General features: G+C 49.2%; 1 protein-coding gene across 1 annotated transcript in view; it reads right to left on the bottom strand.

The window, feature by feature from the left end:
• Positions 1–7,683: 7,683 nt before the first annotated feature.
• Positions 7,684–19,009, bottom strand: part of RRP12 (ribosomal RNA processing 12 homolog) — a 30,725-nt gene continuing 19,399 nt past the window's right edge. The window contains exons 26-34 of the mRNA XM_081074497.1: positions 18,591–18,682; positions 18,218–18,373; positions 17,956–18,128; positions 17,619–17,753; positions 15,237–15,286; positions 12,799–12,871; positions 11,231–11,298; positions 10,844–10,926; positions 7,684–10,046 (exon numbers count right to left, since the gene is read on the bottom strand). Coding sequence (XP_080930623.1) covers positions 9,944–10,046; positions 10,844–10,926; positions 11,231–11,298; positions 12,799–12,871; positions 15,237–15,286; positions 17,619–17,753; positions 17,956–18,128; positions 18,218–18,373; positions 18,591–18,682 — 933 coding nt within the window. The 3' untranslated portion in view covers positions 7,684–9,943. The remainder of the gene's footprint in view (positions 10,047–10,843; positions 10,927–11,230; positions 11,299–12,798; positions 12,872–15,236; positions 15,287–17,618; positions 17,754–17,955; positions 18,129–18,217; positions 18,374–18,590; positions 18,683–19,009) is intronic.

The raw sequence follows: 19,009 nt of genomic DNA, 5'->3' as shown, positions 1-19,009 counted from the left end.
GGGAATATTTTGATCAGTCTGTGGTGTTGAGTCAAAAGAACCCTGAACAGGTTGTACAAAGACCTAGATTCAAGTCTCATTCCTGCCACGTCTGGGTGTGTGGCTCCTGGCAAATCAGTTTACAAGTGTTTTCACTTGTAAAATGGAAAAAATAATCCCTGCCCTGCCTTCCTCTGAGGATTGTTTTCAGGATCAAATGAGATAATGGGAACAGGCTTTGTCAGGCATTACACAAATGTAATGTGGGATTAAGTCCAATGGTTTACTAACAGAGGCCTGGCTCAATTCCAACGATTCCCCTAGGGAACAGCTAATACAGTAATGATGAAGCTTCCCCCCTTGCAGCCCACTAAGTAAGATGTACCCTAAAGGCATTACTTCCTTGAACTTGCCTGGTCCCCTGTGTTCTGCCTCGCGTCTACCCGGACCTGGGATTGTTTAAGGACCTCTGAAGTCAGCCCAGAGGCTCCCAAGTCCCAAGGTGTGTCACCACAACTAGTTCTGCAGGTTTTGGTGATAGATCCTTTCCCAACAGGCAGCCTTTCTCCTCCATCTCTGTGGAGGGCTCTTCACACTTTACTGATGAGGATTGGAAGCCATTCCTCCCCAGAAAGAGTGATTCTCATTTTCATTCTGATGGTGCTTATTAGAGAATTTCAAGGGGGATGAAAATTAGGGGAGGGCTTATGGATTTCAATAGACTCAAATCGTCATTTTTTTCCTCCTCTCTGTAAGACGATGCCTGCCTGTAAGTAGAGAAAAGCAGTTTTACGCTCCATTGACTTTAAATATTAATGGGGCTGTTGTAGCTATTGTCTGTAATCCAGCATCCCTGGAAGTCGATTTTGTCTTCTTGTCAGGGTAATTCCCATAGTGTTCTTAGTACTATAGGAAATGGAGCTGTGAGATGGCATTCTTTTAAAAATTTTGCCTTTGTAATGTTGCTCGTGTGTGGAGATAGATATGTCAATATGCCTGGAACGTGGATATTATACTATTCATTATAGAGATGAATTCATTACGGAAGACCAACTCCATTTTCTGGGGGCACTTCTCTGGAGAGCTCTGTGAGAGGGAAGAGCTGTGCTGGAGCAGTGGGAGGCAGAGAAATGCCCTGGATTAGGAATCAAAATACAAGATGCTAAAGAGGCTCAGATGCAATTAAAAGTCATGAGAGGGTATCAAAAAGGGAAGCGATGAGAGCTGTGTGGCTGGCACGCTGGCTGCCTGCCTGGAAAGAGACACAGAGGGTATTCAGAATCACCGGTGGAAGGACACGGAATTCAGGGATTTTCTGTATTAGTTTAGACTGCATTAAAATCCCTCCCAAGGAGTTTGCTTTCCATGTGGACTTTGTTTTCAGTGACCTGCACTCAGAGATACTAATTGGGGTGCAGAGGGATGGGCATTGGGCTTGGAACCCCATCTGGATTCAGTTGTTTCATCCTTCTGTGCCTCTGATTCTGAAGCTGTAAAATGGGGGGAGGGGTGATTCCTTCTTTATAAGTTGTTATATTACATGAGAACATGTAAGGGAAGGCTTCTCACATGGATCCTGGGGGTCCATGTAATGATGCTGGAATTAGGCTCTGGGGAGCAGAAATAGTCCTAGTGATGTTCAAGTCCAAAAAAATGGCAAATTCTATGCTGAGGTCCATCCATGGATGAATGGATAAATTGTGGTATAGCCATACAATGGACCATTACTCAGCCATAACAAAGGAATATAGTTCTGATACACTACAACATTATGATCGAAAACATTAGATGAAGTGAAAGAAGCCAGATACAAAAGGTCATGTAGTGATTCCACTTTTATGAACTATCCAGAATAGGCAAATCCATAGAGACAGAAAGCAGACTGGTGGTTGCTTAGGTCTGGGGGTGAGAATGGTGGCGGGGGGGGGGGATGACTGCTAAGGGGTACGAGGTTTGCTTTTGGAATGCTGAAAATGTTTTGGAATTTGATAGAGAGGGTAGTTGCACAATTTTGAATTCACCTTAATAAGAAAAAGTCTCTGCTATATCTGGTATTTGATCTAGATTTTTTTTCTTTCTTCGTAACTGCCATCTGGTTGCTGATGTGAAGTAATAACATCTTCACCACGCTTCTGATGCAAGTGGCTGATCTTTTTCAACTCTGAGGTCATATTGAAAATCCTGGCCACCTGATTCCTTCACACCTGTTACATGGTTTTTTGGCTGAGGTGGACTGGGTCATTTTCCCTCAGTAGGGAAGCGAAGGCTGGTCCCAAGGCAGCCAGGGAACCACAGTGGGCCTGAGGAAGATCTTCAGTAATCCTTCCCATCCCGAGTGGCTACAATACAATGCATAAAGGGAAAGGGATCCTTTTTCATAAAGTTATTACCTAGGCAATCATGACTACAATTTGCCTTGGATGAAACAATAGGTTCAGGTAACAGATCACTGGTTGCCAAAAGTTAAGGGGGTGGGGGAGGCTGTGACTACAAAAGAGAACACGGGATGTTTTGGGAGTGATGGAACTGTTCAGTATCCTGATTGTGGTGATGGTACACAGGTCGGTACATTTCTTAAAACTGAGAGCTATACACCAAAACAACAAAACAAACTGAACACACACACCATCTATTGATTATGGTGGGGATTGCATTGGTGTATACATTTGTCAACGCTCAATGAACACTTATAATGGGGGAATTACTTAGATGTAAATTATACTTCAATAAAGTTGATTTTTAAAATTTGTCTTGGAACATGAAGAACATATGCCCTATGAATTCCCTATAAATCGCATCACTTGGGGAAGTAGAGATGACAAACAGGCTGCTGTGTCAGACCAGGCCTCCTGCGGAGAGAGAAGTCCTGGCAGGGGCTCAGCTTGGGTGGCTGTAAATCCACTCATTCCATCACACAGCACAGGAAAGAACTCCTGCACTGTGCCAGGGGCTGTGCCCACTTCTAAGGCCACAGCAACAATGGAGGCAGTCCTCACAAAGCTTAAGTCTCTGGTGGGCAAAATAATGCCCCCCCAGCCCAGGATATCTACGGTCTAATCTCGAGGGCCTGTGAGTATATTACCTTACAGGGCAAAAGGGACTCTGCAGATGTGATTAAGTTAACGATCTTGGGATGGAAGATGATCCTATGTCATCCAGGTATGCCCAATGTAATCATAAGGGTCCTTGTAAGAAGGAGGCAGACAGGTCAGTCAGACCAGGAGGTGTGATGATGGAAGTAGCGGCTGGAGTGCTGTGATTACTGGCTTTGAAGATGGAAGGGGTCATCAGCCAAGGAATGCTGGCAGCCCTTGGAAGCTGGAAAAGGCAAGGAAACAGATTCTCCCCTCAAGCCCCCAGGAAGGTACACCTAGGTTTTAATCCAGTAAGACCCACTTCAAGCCTCTGACCACCAGAACTGTAAGATAATAAATTTGTGTTGTTTTAAGCTGCTAAGTTTGGGGTGATTTGTTACAGCAACAATAGTAAACAAGTACACTAAACACAGAAAAATGTGTAAGGAAGCAATTATCATACCCTGTGTTAAACATGGGTTATAAAAGGATTGGGTACCAAGTGTGGTGGTTCAACCAAGAAGGAGTAACTCATTCTTACCTGTCAGGCCTCTGTCCTCAGGCCCAGCGAGCTGTCCATGGCCCACAGCCTTTCTGTGTAGTCCTGGCCAGCTTTAGAGGGGGCACTGTGTTGGGAGTTGGGTGACCTGAGTTCTAGTTCTAGTTCATCCAGTCCCCGGATGCTGAGGACAGCAGTCCCCATGCTGGGCCTGTGTTCCCATTTGCAAAGCAAGGGGTTTGGACTCAATTTTTAAAGGCTCCTCTGCCTCTAAGATGCTGGGTAAGCAGCTTGGCTGTGATATCCAGGCCTGTAATTTCTAGCCCTTCCTCATGTTCCTCTCACAAAATTAGAAGAGGGTCAGTCCTGAAAAAGCTGTTTCCAGCTCTGTAAAATAGACATAACAGAAACATCTAACTCAGGAGCTGTTCTCAGCAGGGAAGGAAGATCAGCTTCCCAGCCCCGAGGACACCATAGCCCCAACCTCTTAGTCCAGGCCCACCCAATGCACACTTCTAAAAATCTTTTAGCCTTGATTTAGGGGCTCCCTCTTTTTTCTCTTCTACTACCATGCTTCCCCAAAAATAAGACCCAACTGTACCATCAGCTCTAATGCATCTTTTGGAGCAAAAATTAATATAAGACCAGGTATTATATGTTATATTATATACCTGGTCTTATATTAATATTTGCTCCAAAAGACGCATTAGACCTGACTATCTGGCTAGGTCTTGTTTTCAGGGAAACGTGGTATGTGGTTTTTAATATTTTCTTTCCCATTAGTCTTGCTGTATATTGAGCTTTTATTATATAAATTTGTGGATGTATATGGACTATATATTTAAATAAATAGGAACTGCTATCTCCCCAAAAGAATAAACAAATCCTGCAACGTTAAATAAGAATTTAAGTAATAATACCTAATATTTATTTGCAGTTATTCCATGCGATGTACTGAGCCTCCCATCAGTTCTTTGGAGAGGCCAAACTCTTTTTGGTCCAGGCCTCTGCACATGCTACTCCTTCATCTGGAGCATGGAGCCCAACGTGAGTGGGAGCTTTAGCAGCACTGCCCCTCAACCGCGACCACACACACACACACACACACACACACACACAGTGAGCCTGACAGGCAACAGAGCATCAAGACGGGTTCCCATCTGAGGCCACTTTCCGACCAGATCACTGCCCTTAGGCTTGGGGATCTGGCAGTTTTGGAGCCTTGGTTGTTTAGGCAAACAACCTAGGCTACAGCCTGCTTACCCTTCAGGTCTTAGACAATATCATTCACTCCAAGAGGCCCTCCCACCATGGACCCCTCATCCAAATCAGGTCCCTTCATGGCATCTGCACGTAAGACTTTACAGCACTATTCCAGTCACGTATTTTATTTATTTTTATCTGTCCCTTCCTTATAAACTTCGTCAAGGCAAAGATTCCGTCTGATTTCCTTACTATACTGTATCTCCTATACCTCACAAAATGTTTTGGAAGTCCTTTGTGCATGCGCCTGTGTGTGTGTGTGTGAGAGAGAGGGGGGGGAGGGGGGAGAAACAGAGAGAAGAGGGAAAGATGATAAGGCATGTGGAAGAAGAAAATGACAGAAAGAAGGACTTGCAGGTCAACTCCATCCCCCTCCTTGAAAAAGAGGAAGAGGAAGGAATACCCAGCAAGCAGCCCCACCCCGCCCTGCCCTGCCTAGGCCCTCAGTCCTCAAGAAGTCAATCCTGGAACCACCCCACCCTCCTCTCACCAAGTACAAAGGAACCTGTTCTGTAATTGGTTTGAGTCCCATGGCAGAGCTTTGGGGGTGAAGAGCCTGCAAGGTGATGAACACGAAGGTGAACAGATTTTGGTGTCCCAACTGCATGAGGCATTTTGAAATTCACAGCCAAGCAACACTGTGTTCTCTGGGACCAAGTTACATAGGGTGCAACCACGTGGGCTTCAACTCTAGAAGCCTGGGCACTACCTTATGCCACCTGCGCAACTTTACCTTTGGGTTCTCACAGGGATCAAAAGAGATGGTGCATGTGAACGTGTCTGATCAACTGGAGGGCTCTGTATAGCTCCAGTTACGGCTTCTGTACGTGTTTAGACCTGAATCTGGCGGGTGTGGATCAGGTGTGACGGGACCCCTGGGTGAAGTCCTAAGGGAGGGGATCCATGTGAGCCCCGTGACAGTCCTTGCGTGGGCAGGAAAAGGGTTTCTTAGAATAAATACTGGATGTCAAGCTTTGCTAGCTGATTCTTTGTTTTGGAGGTTACCCCACCTACTTGGAAGGAGTCGAACTAGCTGCTAGAATGATTAAGGCAGGCAATTTAAGATAAGTATTATCACACAATGATCCATTTGATGTATGTGACCATGTAAAATCTGCACCTCGTCGTTTTTATGAGCATATTTACAACTGAGGGCTGGTCCCAGGTTATTGGCTTGGAATGTACCTCGGGCTCAGTGGCCTCAAGGCCAAGATGTATGTCGTAGCAACCATACTGGTTTAAAGCAAGACTTTTCAAGAGCTTGCAAAACCTGCAGAGGAGCCATGAGGACTGTACAAGCTATTTCTGGCACCATTCACAAATTCATGTGCCTGCCGTCAGTGCCTCAGATCCTCTCTGTAATCCTGATCTCAAATCTCATCAGCTCTGTAACTGGTACCTATGGGTCTACAGGGTTACATCCCTGGAATCTGGAACTCAAGCTGCCCTTGAAGTCCACACATGATGGACAGGACAAGTTATTTGTACAAGGCCCCAGAGGGAACAGGACATCTCCCTGGTGACAGCCAGAGGAGTAGGGCTTGGAAATTTAATCCAGGCATGCCTGCATGTGAAGGAAGCAGGAACCAAATTAAAAAAATTTGGTCTTAGAAAAGCTTCTGAACAGCAGGTGAGTGTCTCCAGAGTCTACAAGACACCAAAAGGATCCAGTCCTTCGTCACAGCACTAACCAGAATAAAGGGGGGCCCACTGAGCAGGTATGTTCCATCTACCTGGAGAGCTGCTGCACCTCAGTGACGTTACTAATATACTACTCGCATGATTCCCTTTGCCCTGTTTCATGCTCACTAAAGCCTTCAATTCGACTTCCTATGCAGGGGAGAGTACATACGGAGCAGTCACCATGAGACCAAGTCTCAGGCCTCTTGGCAGTTACATCTGTCATTACAAATTAATAAATTACTATTTTGCCTAGGCCTCGAGGGAGTCAGTTTTTTCCTCTCTGAACCTGATCAACTTTGATTTTGGACTTGCAAAGCTAATACCCAGAGCTCAACTCATGAACGAGTATGTAGCCCAAGTACGTGGCAGCGGCAGGGCACTACACCTTCCACCCACATTCTTCGTTATCTATTGATAATTGGCCACCGCCTTAAGATACTAGTCTAGGCCCTTTCATAACCACTCAGTGGGGCTTGGAATGGCAGAAAACCTTCTGTCACTGCAGCCCTGGCCTCTGGATGACTCGGTAGCCTCCTAACAGCTTGGTAAATGTTTCTAATGGCAGTAGCTACATCAAGTGTGATTTTAGGAAATGGCAAGCCAGCTTACATTACCCAGAATCAAGATTATTTTCTGGAATACAATCACCTAGCCATTCATAAAAATGTGTATCAAAAATAGAACAAAGAGCAGTCAACATGTCATTTTCTAAATACTGCTTTGCACATGATCCAGCACCTCATCATGGCATTAAAATCCTGCGTACATCAAGGAGCAACATTCTTATGGACTCGAAGACCCTTTGTATGTAACCTGAGCCAAGTTACACAGGGCAGATGTTTAAGCCGGGCCACTGAAATCAATGTTTTTGACATGTGTACATCGTTAGGAAAAAACTTTGTGATAATCAAGTGCAAATTTAGAATATAAGCTTGTATTTTAAAATTATTTTTGTATATAAAAAAAAGAAAGCAGGGATGAAAAATACAGGGTTAACAGTGAGAATACGGTGGAAGGATTCTAGCCCCTGCTTTTACTTTTGTTTTTTCCAAATGTTCTGTGAATTTTTATTACTTTTATATTGAAATGTAAAATACATTCCAATTTTCTAAGTTACCCTTTGAAGAAACATATGCAACCAAGAAGAATGAAATCAGAGTCTACTTGAATATCTTAGTTTTTTTTCGTGTCGCAAACAATACAGAAAAAACATAATCACACATGTGGACTGAGGAAGGCTTGCAAATAAGACAGTAGATCTAAGAAGACAGCCACTGCTAGGAATGAACTGTGAGGAGTGACCGCCAGGCCTGCTGTCTGGGGTAGGTTTGGTTTAACCTGACCCACCTGTCTCCAGAAGTGTCACGAGCAAACTGCCTTTGCAAATCCCCAATGCTGACCACACCCTTGGCCAACACAAGGATTGCTGTTTTGGTTTTGTCAGAGAGCATCCATTTCTGAGCATGAATAGAGGACGGACCCCAGAAAAGAGAGGCTGAAGAAGCCTCAGATTCTGACATTGCCAAAAGCACAATGAAATTAAAATTGTGAATCTAGATCTTGGAGGAGTTCCTCAACCATTACAGCTGCCCTGAAATTGAACGAGCCTTGCGACGGACACTCCCAATTCCTTCACACCCACCATTGGAACAAAAGCAGCACTGATTTTCATAACAGATGTTTCAAACACCTGAAGTTTCTGGGACAGATTAACTCTTGTCTCGCTATCAAGATCATTTGCATTTGAAGTCTACTTCCAAAAGAATATCGAGTTCCCACATCACTACCACCACCTTTTTAGGTCACCTGCCACTCCCACCTTTGAAAGAAAACAAAGCTCCTTGGAAAATACGCTGTAATAAGCAAATTGGCCTAAAGTGTTTTTTTTTTTATAAAGACATCAATACTGGGCAATCGGCTCATACCCATACTTACTTCCACGAAGCTTCCTACTACCTGTGGTAATATTTCCTGAGAAACGAAATAGGAAAGAGCTTGATAGGCTTAATTTGACCCACTCTGTATCCAGAAGTGTAATGGGTGGGGGGGGGGGGTCTGTTATAACCACCTTTTGACCACCTTTCTTGCTTGCTCTTCAATTCCAGACTTTCTGGGAATAAGACGTGTAAATAGCGCCACCTCTGGGCAAAGTGTGGTTCCTCCAGCTTTCTAGCCCAACATCAGCAAGATGAAATGCCCTAATTTGGGAGCAATGGACCAAGCCAAGACTGGAGTCCCCTTAGAGGATGAGTGGAATGGTGTACAAGGCCTCCAAGGAGCATTATCAGAGCCAAGGGCATTAAACTGGGATGGAAACGATTAAGGAGTGTGTGTGGTTTCATGTCAAATGGGGAGATTCGGAGATGAGAAAAGCTGTCAATCAAATACCAGGGGACAAAGCACAATTCCTCCTATTTTAGGGTGTGGAAAAGCCCTGCGTTCTTTCCTTCTTGATGCCTGCTGGGAGAGCACACACAGGGACACCCTGGGGTGATGGGACAACTGATCTGAAGGCTAACAGGATGTCTGCACCACTCTGTTCTCTGTTCCACACCAACAAAGCTGAACAGTAGGAATCACGCTGCTCTTTGTACCACAACTTGATCCACTTATCTGGGAAGAAGAGAATGTGAGGATCAGCCAGGTGGGTGGTCAGGCAGTGCTTGGCACACAGAGGCACTCTGTAAACACTTTGTTAATCCACGAACAAAGATGCTGGGAGAAACTCGGGGCCAGGGGCAGTCAGTGCAGCGCCCCCTTACTAGCCTGAGTCCCTGGTGCTCAATCACAGCTCCGCAGAGCAGCCCTGGAACGTCCACTGATCCCCCAAATGTCACCTTCTCACTGGGCCCATAAAGTGAAGTCTGGGAGACCTCATGACACAGGTGGGTGTCCCTCAGCAAGATCCAAAACCTGACCTAGGGCTATCATGCTATGCCCCAGACTGGGTGCCGGGACTAGAGGAAGGAGTCAAGCCACTGTTGCCAATGACCAGATGCTTCTTGTCCCTGAAGGGGGCAGGCGATGAAACACAGTGTTTCTAAAAACAACGCATGGTGGTGCATGTTTATTCTATGTCTGTCACAGCAAATCTCACATACCCAGACGCAAGCCAGGCTGAGAATGCCACGTGGCTGTACGCAGCTGGAGCAAACGGAAGACCGTCTGCTCTGTTGCACATGACCATGGGCGGAAGGCACAGCCGCCTCACTGGCACTGGGGCCACATTCCCATCTCCAGGCCCCTGGGACGTCTCTAAAGGCGATTCCTGTTTGGAACTCCCAAAATCCCAGGCACCTGTGGGAATCGTGCCCTGGTTCCAACAAGTCCTTCTGAGTCCAGGCTCTGCCACACAGACTGAAGCACTGAGCTGGTATCAGGGCAGCTTGGGGGCTGAAAAGGAGCCTCAGGCTGGGCCAGAGGCTGGGCCTGGGGACCCTGGGGATCAGGGCCTGCGATCCTTTCTGCGGAGCTTATGTCCCACCTGAGACCCCCGCTGAGCAGCTTTCACCAGGCCTTTGAACTGTCCCTGCATCTTCATCTTCTTCCTGCAGGGACAAGCAACAGAAGGGTCACATCTCACTGAGAACATGCGGCCCCCCTTCCCACAATGTCAAAAGATGGCTCTCCCACAGCAGCAGGAATGGAGGAAGAGTACTGCCCGGTGGTGGTAGCACATGTTCAGGGCAAACCTATCATGTTTAAAAGAGCAGTTCAAGTTCACAATACATGTAAGTACCAATTACAGGAAGATGCATGTTAAAAAGTAACAAAACAGGGGCCGGCCCGGTGACTCAGGTGGTTGGAGCACCGTGCTCCCAATGCCGAGGTCACTGGTTCGATTCCCACACAGGCCAGTGAGCTGCGCCTTCAATAGCTAAAATTGTGAACAACAGCTCTCCTGGAGCTGGGCTGCCATGAGCTGCCGTGGGCTGCTGTGTACTGGCATGAGCTGCCGTGGGCTGCCATTTGCTACCATGGGCTACCATGTGCTGCCATGAGCAGCCAGTAGCCAGTGAGAGTGGCCGGCAACCATCGTGGGCTGCTGTGAGCTGCCATGAGGGGTCGACCAATGACTGGCGACCGACTGCCTGGGGGGGAGCACAAGGCTCATAATACCAACATGGGCCAGGGAGCTGTGTCCTACACAACTAGACTGAGAAACAACGGCTTGAACCTGAGGCGGGGGAAGAGAGGAGGCGAGGTGGAAGAAAGGGGAGAAAAAGGTAACAAAACAAAACTGGAAGAGACATTGAACAACTGAGTGAAGAGTTTAATGAGAATAAGGCCCCCCAAGCACAGCTCCCCGCCCTATGCTCCCCACCACCCCTGCACGGCACCAGACCTGTGGTTGAGCTTGGTTCGATTCAGGGGGATGTAGGCATAGGGGTCGAGCCGACCTTTCTTCTTCACGTCACCCTTTGCTTTCTGTTCATCCAAAGAAACAGAGTCAGCTAGGAGTACAGGGTTCCCCTCCATCCCCTCCTCTGACTTGATAGGCAGGCCCTGCACAAACTCCCTTCCCCTCATTCTCTGTCTTAGGTGACACCAGTTTCTGTGGCTCTGGAAGGCCATCCAACAGAGGCCTGGACTTCAGATGCTAACATGACCTCAGTGTGCCCCTCAGTCTGCTCCATAAAGGTGTCTCTCCAGGACAGTGATGGGCACAACTGCCCCATCCTTTCCTAGACTCTCTGCGAGGAGACCCCTTGCCCCCACCTGCAACTCTTACCTTGGCCTTGTATTCAGCCCCAGGTGTAGCCTTCTTGGCCACGGGGCGATGGATGCCAGAGCCTCCAGCTAGAGAAGGAACACAGAAGCCACGAGTCAGGCAAAGCCAGGGCAGCCTCCTCCTAGAAAAAGGCACTGGGCACCTTCTGTTCGGACAGCTGCTGGGGAGACAGGTCATGGCCAGGACCTGGCTCTGTCCCTTACCAACCAAGGACAAAGACCTTTCTTCAGAAAGGACTGTCCACTGACTTGACAGACCACGGGCTCCTCAGACTGACCCGAATCCAGAGACCTGTTCCCAGAGATGTCTGGGAACATATATATTCTCCATTAACATAAAATACCCCACATTCTATTTTTGTTCCACTTGTTCTAGGAAAGAATAGGCGAAAGAACACAGGCTATGAAGTCAGACAGACCCGGGTTCAACTCCCAGCTGCAACGTCAGGCAAGTCTATTAGTTTTCTGGAGCCTCTAAACCTTATCTGTAAAATGAGGCACTATAGGCTTTCTCTCCCTCAAGCTTTACATCAACCCTGTGAGAACGGGAGCTCTTACTCCACCATACAGATGTGAAAACTGCAGCTTAGAGAGATCAGGATGTTTCCAAAGTCAGTGTCATTTCTACCTGGACGTGAACACAATTGTGGATGGAATCCTACAATGTTGACTCAAGAGGACTCTCTGAAGTGACCCAGATGAACCCCTTTTACAGGTGAGAAGCTAGCAGCTCAGAGAGGCAGCATGACTGGGCAAAGGCCACAGACCTAAGAGCAGCTGGACAAGCAATCCTGAAACTTGGCCTCCTGCTGCATCATTGGCTTCTGCACCATACCATCTCGGAGTGAAATAGGTGGGCTGGGCCCTGGCCTGGGAACCACAAAAGGAGAAGGAGCCACAAGGTTATCCAGCTGGCTTAGGGTGCCACGGAGCTCTGAGGAAACATGGAATCCTGATACTGGGATCAGGCAGTTCCCATAGGAGCCCCTGGACCTCGACATACATAACAAGGGCTCTGCTGCAAGGGCTTGGAGGCAGGGGCCCTGCAGGGCTGCCCTGAGGGGAAGGAGGCAGAGGTGAGGTGACAGAGGCGTTCCCTGGCTTTGGGCAGCCACCTTGGTACCTCTACCAGCTGCTCTGGGGAGAAGAACAGCCTGGGGCCAGGGATGAAGGTACAGGGGAATTCCCTGGGGAGGCCCAGTACTAACCCTCCTAACTGCCACCCTCAACACAGGCCAAACCCGGCCTGACTCAGGACCAGACAAGACAGGCAGACAGCACCCAGCAGAAGGGGCAGCTGCAAGCCTCACGGAAGGCCTGGGTGGGTAGGGAAGAGATGGGGCTCAGGGGTTCCCCAGAGGGCTGGGGGTTCTGAGCACAGATCTCCTAAACCCCAGGCTCTTCATCCTCAGACCCTCTTGGCTCCCAGCCCAGTTCTGGGTGACATATCAGCCAATCTTCGCTGGTGCCAACTAAGTGCAACTGGGCCGTGTAACCTTGTGGCTCTGCCTGCAAAACCCTGCCTGATGCAGGTGACAGAGTTTCAACGGTGAACAGTAGAAGCCTCACCTTGGTACTGTGGGGGTATCTCCAGCTCCTCATCGTCAGGCTCTTTCTGATGCTTGAGCTTCTGGGGTTTTTTCTAAAAGAGGTAAGCAAAGCTTGCAAAAAAACGGACATGACCATCCTCACTAGTGGTAACAGTAAAAGTAGTTATAAGCTGCGTTAGCGGGAAAGGCCGTCTGCCAAGCACTTGATCCCCTACTTACAGATGAGGACACCAAGGCTCAGAGGGAGCAAGTAACCATCCAAGATCACACAGCGAGGCAGTGCAGAAGCAAGGTTCCAGCCCAGGTCCTCAGGGCTGAGCTTGTCTCAGCTGCCCACTGCTCTGCCTCTTCATACTGAACTCCCTCCACAGGGCTCCAAGCGCCCATCTGGGCACGCTGACCTCATCTCAGCCCCAGTCTTCCAAGCAGGGAAAATGAGGTCCCGGCCTCTTTGGAGAGAACAGCTTTACCAGTTCTTTGCCTCACGTGAACGCCACTTCACCTTCCCCGTTAGTCAAACGCTTACTGATTCCCTACCACCCTGTTTCCCCCAAAATAAGACCTAGCCAGACCATCAGCTCTAATATGTCTTTTGGAGCATATATTAATATAGTAAAATAAGACCTTATTTTATAGTAAATAAAACTGGGTCTTGTAGTAGAATAAGATTGGATCTTTAATTAATATAATACAATATAATCTATAAGGTGTGATATGATATGATGTAATATAATATAACATAATACCGGGTCTTATATGACTTTTTGCTCCAAAAGATGCATTAGAGTTCATTGTCCGGCTTGGGGAAACACACTACGTGCTAGGCCCTGGGGACACAGGAGACAGGACGTACTTCCCATGCTCCAGGGGCTCTCCGACAGGTGGGACACCCCTGTGCACGTCAGCACAGCTCCTCAACAATGCTACCGTTCCCAGAGCTGTGAGCACAGGACAATGGGACAGGTCCCCCTGCCCAATTATATCCAACAGGAAGCAACTCAGCACTTACTACATGCCAGCACCGTGTCAGGCTCAAGGGGGAGAGGTAGGTCTGACAGCAGCCTAGCGCCCCGGGTGATCTGAGCCTACAAAGTGACAAGTAGGCCAGGCAGAGGGACGTTGTGCAGGAGACCTCCGATCACATGGCTCACTGCCACACTGTGGTCTGTGCCAACCACACCGCCTGGGAAACCTGGTCAAACTAGGTTCCTGAGGTGCACGTTCCCCAGGGGAATCCTGAGCTAGGGGCTTCAGGCCCCCACTCTGAGGAGCATTTACTGGCTTCAAGGCCAGGTAAAGGGAACATGCACAGGGTACTTCGGGGGAGTGGGGGCACCCAATTCTGTTGGCTGAGGCCTCGCAGAATGGGTTCCTAGCGGAGAAACAGAAACTGGCTGCAAATGGGACTTGGGCTGCATCACGGAGGGTGACGGCTCAGCTTGTTCTTGGTTCAGTTGGCATCTGGCACCAGCTCTGCCCACTGGCAACTGCGGTTGTGACATGTACCCCAGCATTTTAATGCTGCCATAACTATGGGCAGAGGAGTAGGATTTAGCAACTGCCATGCAAAAAAGCCCCTGGGGATCTCGATGGCAGGTGATGATCTGTCATTAGCCAACTGTGGAGTGCGGCCAGCCTGGCTCCCTCTCGGCGCCTTGACACAAGGCGCTCCAGTCCGCTGTGCCAAACTGTGGGCCATCCTTGGAGGAGTGTGGTCAGCTCTCCCTGGCCAGCAGCAAGAGTAGGCTGCAGAGGGACTACAAAGCCACATGTGAAGATGTGGTTGTACCTGGAACAACCAGGGAGGCTCCAGCCAGAAAAGGTTTCCAGGAAAAACGCAGTAATAATAAGAATACCACACCACTCACTTAGTGTCATTAAGTGCCACATACTTTACATACACGCCAGGAGTTGGGTTCAGGCAGGCTGGGCCTGGAGACAGACACATTTATAACCCCTATGACCTTGAGCAGGTTACTTATCTTTCATGAGCCCTTCTGGAAATGAGGATGACAAACAGTCCCCACATCCTCTGAGGATTAGATGAGGTAACTCGTGGAGGCCCTCATTACCCCTCAATGGTGGACGCCCCCACCCAGGTGGGAGCTTACTCCTTAGAGCATGCAAGCCAGCTACTGCCCTTGCAAACTACATAGCACATGCCCTCGTGGAGAGACGAGGGGCTTTGTCTCTTTCTTCTTCAGCTGGACAACCCAGCCAACACTGAAGGAAGCCCCAGGTGCTTCAGAGGGAGCCAAGCTCCCTCCGGCCCCACAAGGTGGTCAGCCATGACACTGCCCCTGGCACACACTTGCCACACCCCATGGATTGCCTGCCGTGTACATCCTTGAGGCTCCACTGAGCAGTTAGGAAGCAGCGCAGGTGAGCGAGTAAGAAGCTACCAGCCCCAAGACTTAGGTCTTAGGGCCCGGGCCCCCGTCAGCAGGAATTACTCACACTCCTGACACCCAAGTCTTCCATCAGGTCAGCCATCTCTTCATCCTCCCCTGCAGCCAAAAGGAAGAGAGGCCTGTGAGCACTCAGGAAGGGCCCCTATTTTCCCAAAGCCCACCCAAATTTCATCTGGCCTCCTCCTGGCTCATCAGGTTGAGGGAGCTGCCAATGCCAGCCCCCAAGTCCTGTGTCCTACTGTGGGAGACAGGATCCCTGACCACCAACCCTTTCTCCTTCCCATCCTCCGTCCCAGGGACAGCAGCCCCGGAAGGAAGTGGTGATCCCACTTCTGAGGTAAATACAGCTTTCTTTGTGATTCTAAGAAAGCCCCAGGTTTCCTGGGGAGCCAGGCACTGCGCAGCCCGACTCCACTTTGCCAGGAGGACTGCTTTATTCTCCTCCTCAGAAACCATTTTTTTGCCCTATATGTGCTGAGCACTGTGTGGGGATAGAAAGAAGTAGGAACCAACAAATTGGTTCTACGTTAATAAATTTGGACTATGTTAACATTTTAAAATTTCTCTGTGTTAAAGGACATATCAAAGACTGAAAAGGAAACCTACAGTATGGAAGAAAATATTTGCGAATCATACATCTAATAAAGGGTTAATATCCCAAGTATATAAAGAACCTCTACAACTCAACAACAAAAAACAAACAACCCAATTAAAATATAGGCTTAGGGGCCGGCCCGGTGGCTCAGGCGGTTGGAGCTCCGTGCTCCTAATTCCCAAGGCTGCGGTTCGATTCCCACATGGGCCAGTGGGCTCTCAACCACAAGGTTGCCGGTTTAATTCTTCGAGTCCCACAAGGGATGGTGGGCAGTGACCCCTGCAACTAGCAATGGCAACTGGACCTGGAGCTGAGCTGCGCCCTCCACAACTAAGACTGAAAGGACAACAACTTGACTTGGAAAAAAGTCCTAGAAGTACACACCATTCCCCAATAAAGTCCTGTTCCCCTTCCCCAATAAAATCTTTAAGAAAAAAAAAAAGGCCTAGATTCATATTCAAATTCAAATTCATAGAGACAGAAAGCAGAATGGTGGTTGTCAGGGGTGGGGGGGAGGGGGAATGGGGAGCTGTTTAATGTACTTAGAGTTTCAGTTCTGCAAGATGAAAAGTTTGGAGATTAGTTGTACCTCAATGTGAATGTATTTTTTTTTTTAACATGAATGTATTTAACAGTACTGAACTGTACACTTAAAAAAGGTTAAGGTGGCAAATTTTGTCATGTGTATTTTACCGTAATTTTTTAAAAATCTATCAGTATATATTAAACAAAAAAAAGTATGAACCTGACTAGCTGGAGGGAAGACAAACTCAAGTAAAGTCAATCAACAACCAAACATCACAAGAGAGCATGGGACTAAATGCTGAAGACTGGGCAGTCTCCTGGGCTTGCTGGGAATTCTGAGGGAACAAGGCATGAAGGCTGAAGGGCAGTGGAAAGGCCACAAAGAAGGACTTGAGTTGGACATTAAAGAGCAGGTAAGGTTCGGGAGGCAGAAGCAGAGGGGAGGGGTGTTTTCAGCATCAGGAAGGCAGCAAGGAGACAGGAATTTTCAAAGGTGAGGGCAGCAGTGGCAAGACCAGATCAGGAAATAGTGTCATCACATTTTTACCCTGCTGTGCGTGTGGTCTTCAGGTTACCTGTTTCATCTTCACAACAACCCTCTGATGTAGGTACTGGTATCACACCCATGTTGGCACAGAGAGGTTAAGTCAATTGTCCACAGTCACATGGCTGGTAAGTGAGGGGCAGGGGCAGTGTGAAAGCACTGGTTAGGAGGCTGCAGTGAGCCAATGGTACAGGGACCATGGCAGTGGGAACCAAACGAGAGAGGAAGACAGGTACATCTTAGAAGACCGCGGCTTCTGTGATCTGATGGATGACACACGCAGAGAGGGTGCAGAAGACGAAATAGGACTCGGACATGTTACACCTGAGTGGCTCCTAGACAACAGGAGACAATGGAATTGGGGGGTGGGGAGTGTCTGAGTCTGGCTCTTTCCACCTCTAAATGAGAGTCTGGGCCTCGAAATAAAAAGGAGGAGGAGAAGGAAAGAAATATATCAAAATAGTGACCAACAAAGTGCACTGCACATGGTACGGGGAAGTAGTGCGTTTTGAAAGTTGTGTACGAGTTATAGAAGAATCGTATACAACACTGGGTTACCACATAAAAGATTTCTTACTGAGGTCCAAAACGTTAGAGAAAATCAGTAAGTTTGAACGAGTTGCCTTGGATACAAACTGCTTAGATCTGTCTTGACCTGCGGTTCTCCAACAAACGGTCACGAGTGAGTGAATGAATGAAGAGGCGAGTGCGGCCGTGGCCCAGAGCAAAAGCAGCTGCATTCCCAGAGTGGGCGGCGGCCCTACCTTTAGTGCCTTCCTCATCTTCCATCTTGGTGGCGGCAGCGTCATCCTCCTCCTCCCGGATGATCAGCCGGCCATCGGCACTCACTTTGAAGCCATGGTCCTTCTTCTTGCCGTAGCCAGGCCCAGGTTGTGTGGCTGGCGTGGCAGAGTCGGGCAGTGAGGAGGTGGAAGGCCAGTCCAACCCACTCACACCCTCATCATGACCAACCAGCCCGGCTCTGTGCCCTGGACGGGCGTGGGTTGGGTGAGCGCAGGGGTACGGGTGAGCAGCGCCCACGGGCCCACATGGAAGTCAGCAAGGCCAGCCTGTTTTCTGAGCCAGCTGCTTCTTGCTCACCTAGGACTCGCTGGGCCACCTTGGGGTCGAGGAAGTTGAGGGGCTCATCCCCACCACCCTCCTTCAGCCAGGCCCGGCTCCTCTGCCGGGTCAGCCTCCGCTGCTCTTTGCCCCGGCTCCTTTCCTCCTGCTCACTGTCCTCGTCCTCGGAGTCGGCCAAAATCTCCTCGATGCTGCGGACAGACAAGCCCCACGTCAGCGGGCTCCCAGGCGGCGGGGCAGCTGGGCACAGCCTGGGCACACTCCACACCACACATCTCACCTGTCACCGGTGCCCTGGGCGGGCGCCTCCTCCTCTCCCTCTTCCTCAGCCGCCTGGTTCAGAGCGCGGTGCCTCTTGGCCCGGGCCTCCGCTTTCCGGATGTTGATCAGGACTTTGTGGTACTCCACAGGCAGCAGCTCCTTCACCAGCTCAAACCTGAGGGCACAGTGACGTGCGTTGAGGCGCACTGGCCAGAGAGCGCTACCTAGTCAGGTGTTCAGCCAGAGCCCTTCCAGCCACAGGGGAGGGACCTGCCCCGCCCCCATCCCACCCCACCTACTGCACGGCCCCTTCTCTGCAGGGTCCCTGGTGGTATGGAAACCCTTCAATTGCTCCTCTGCTCCCTCCACCCCACCCCATTCAGTGCACAGACCCAAACTTGCGGATGAACTTGGTGAACAGGTTCCGAAGCTTCATACGGAAGTGCCGCCGCATATCGTCTGAAAGCTTCCCAATGGCTTCCATCTGCAGGGTGGAGTACCAGGGTTTTGGAAGGGGTGCCTTCCCCCTTGCCTGGCCCCTCACTGCTGTCCAGAGCAGGGACACAGGAGGACCAGGCCCAGCTAAGAGGTGAGGGCAAGAACAGCCCTGTTCCTGCCTCAGCCCTTGGTGCAACCACGCTCCACAGTCTGGGTAGCTCCCACCTTTCCCCCTAAACCCTCCTTTGTGACAATCCCCACCCACCCTGCCAAGACTACAGCTTTACAGTCCTTTGAACAGTGTTTGGCACCTTACATGCATTAGCTCTTTGAATCCTTAGAACAATCCAGTGAGGCAGAGACTATCATCATC

The sequence above is a fragment of the Rhinolophus hipposideros genome, assembly GCF_964194185.1.
Source record: "Rhinolophus hipposideros genome assembly, chromosome: 15".
NCBI classification, from domain to species: Eukaryota; Metazoa; Chordata; class Mammalia; order Chiroptera; family Rhinolophidae; genus Rhinolophus; species Rhinolophus hipposideros.
This window is presented reverse-complemented; position numbering and strand designations above follow the sequence as displayed.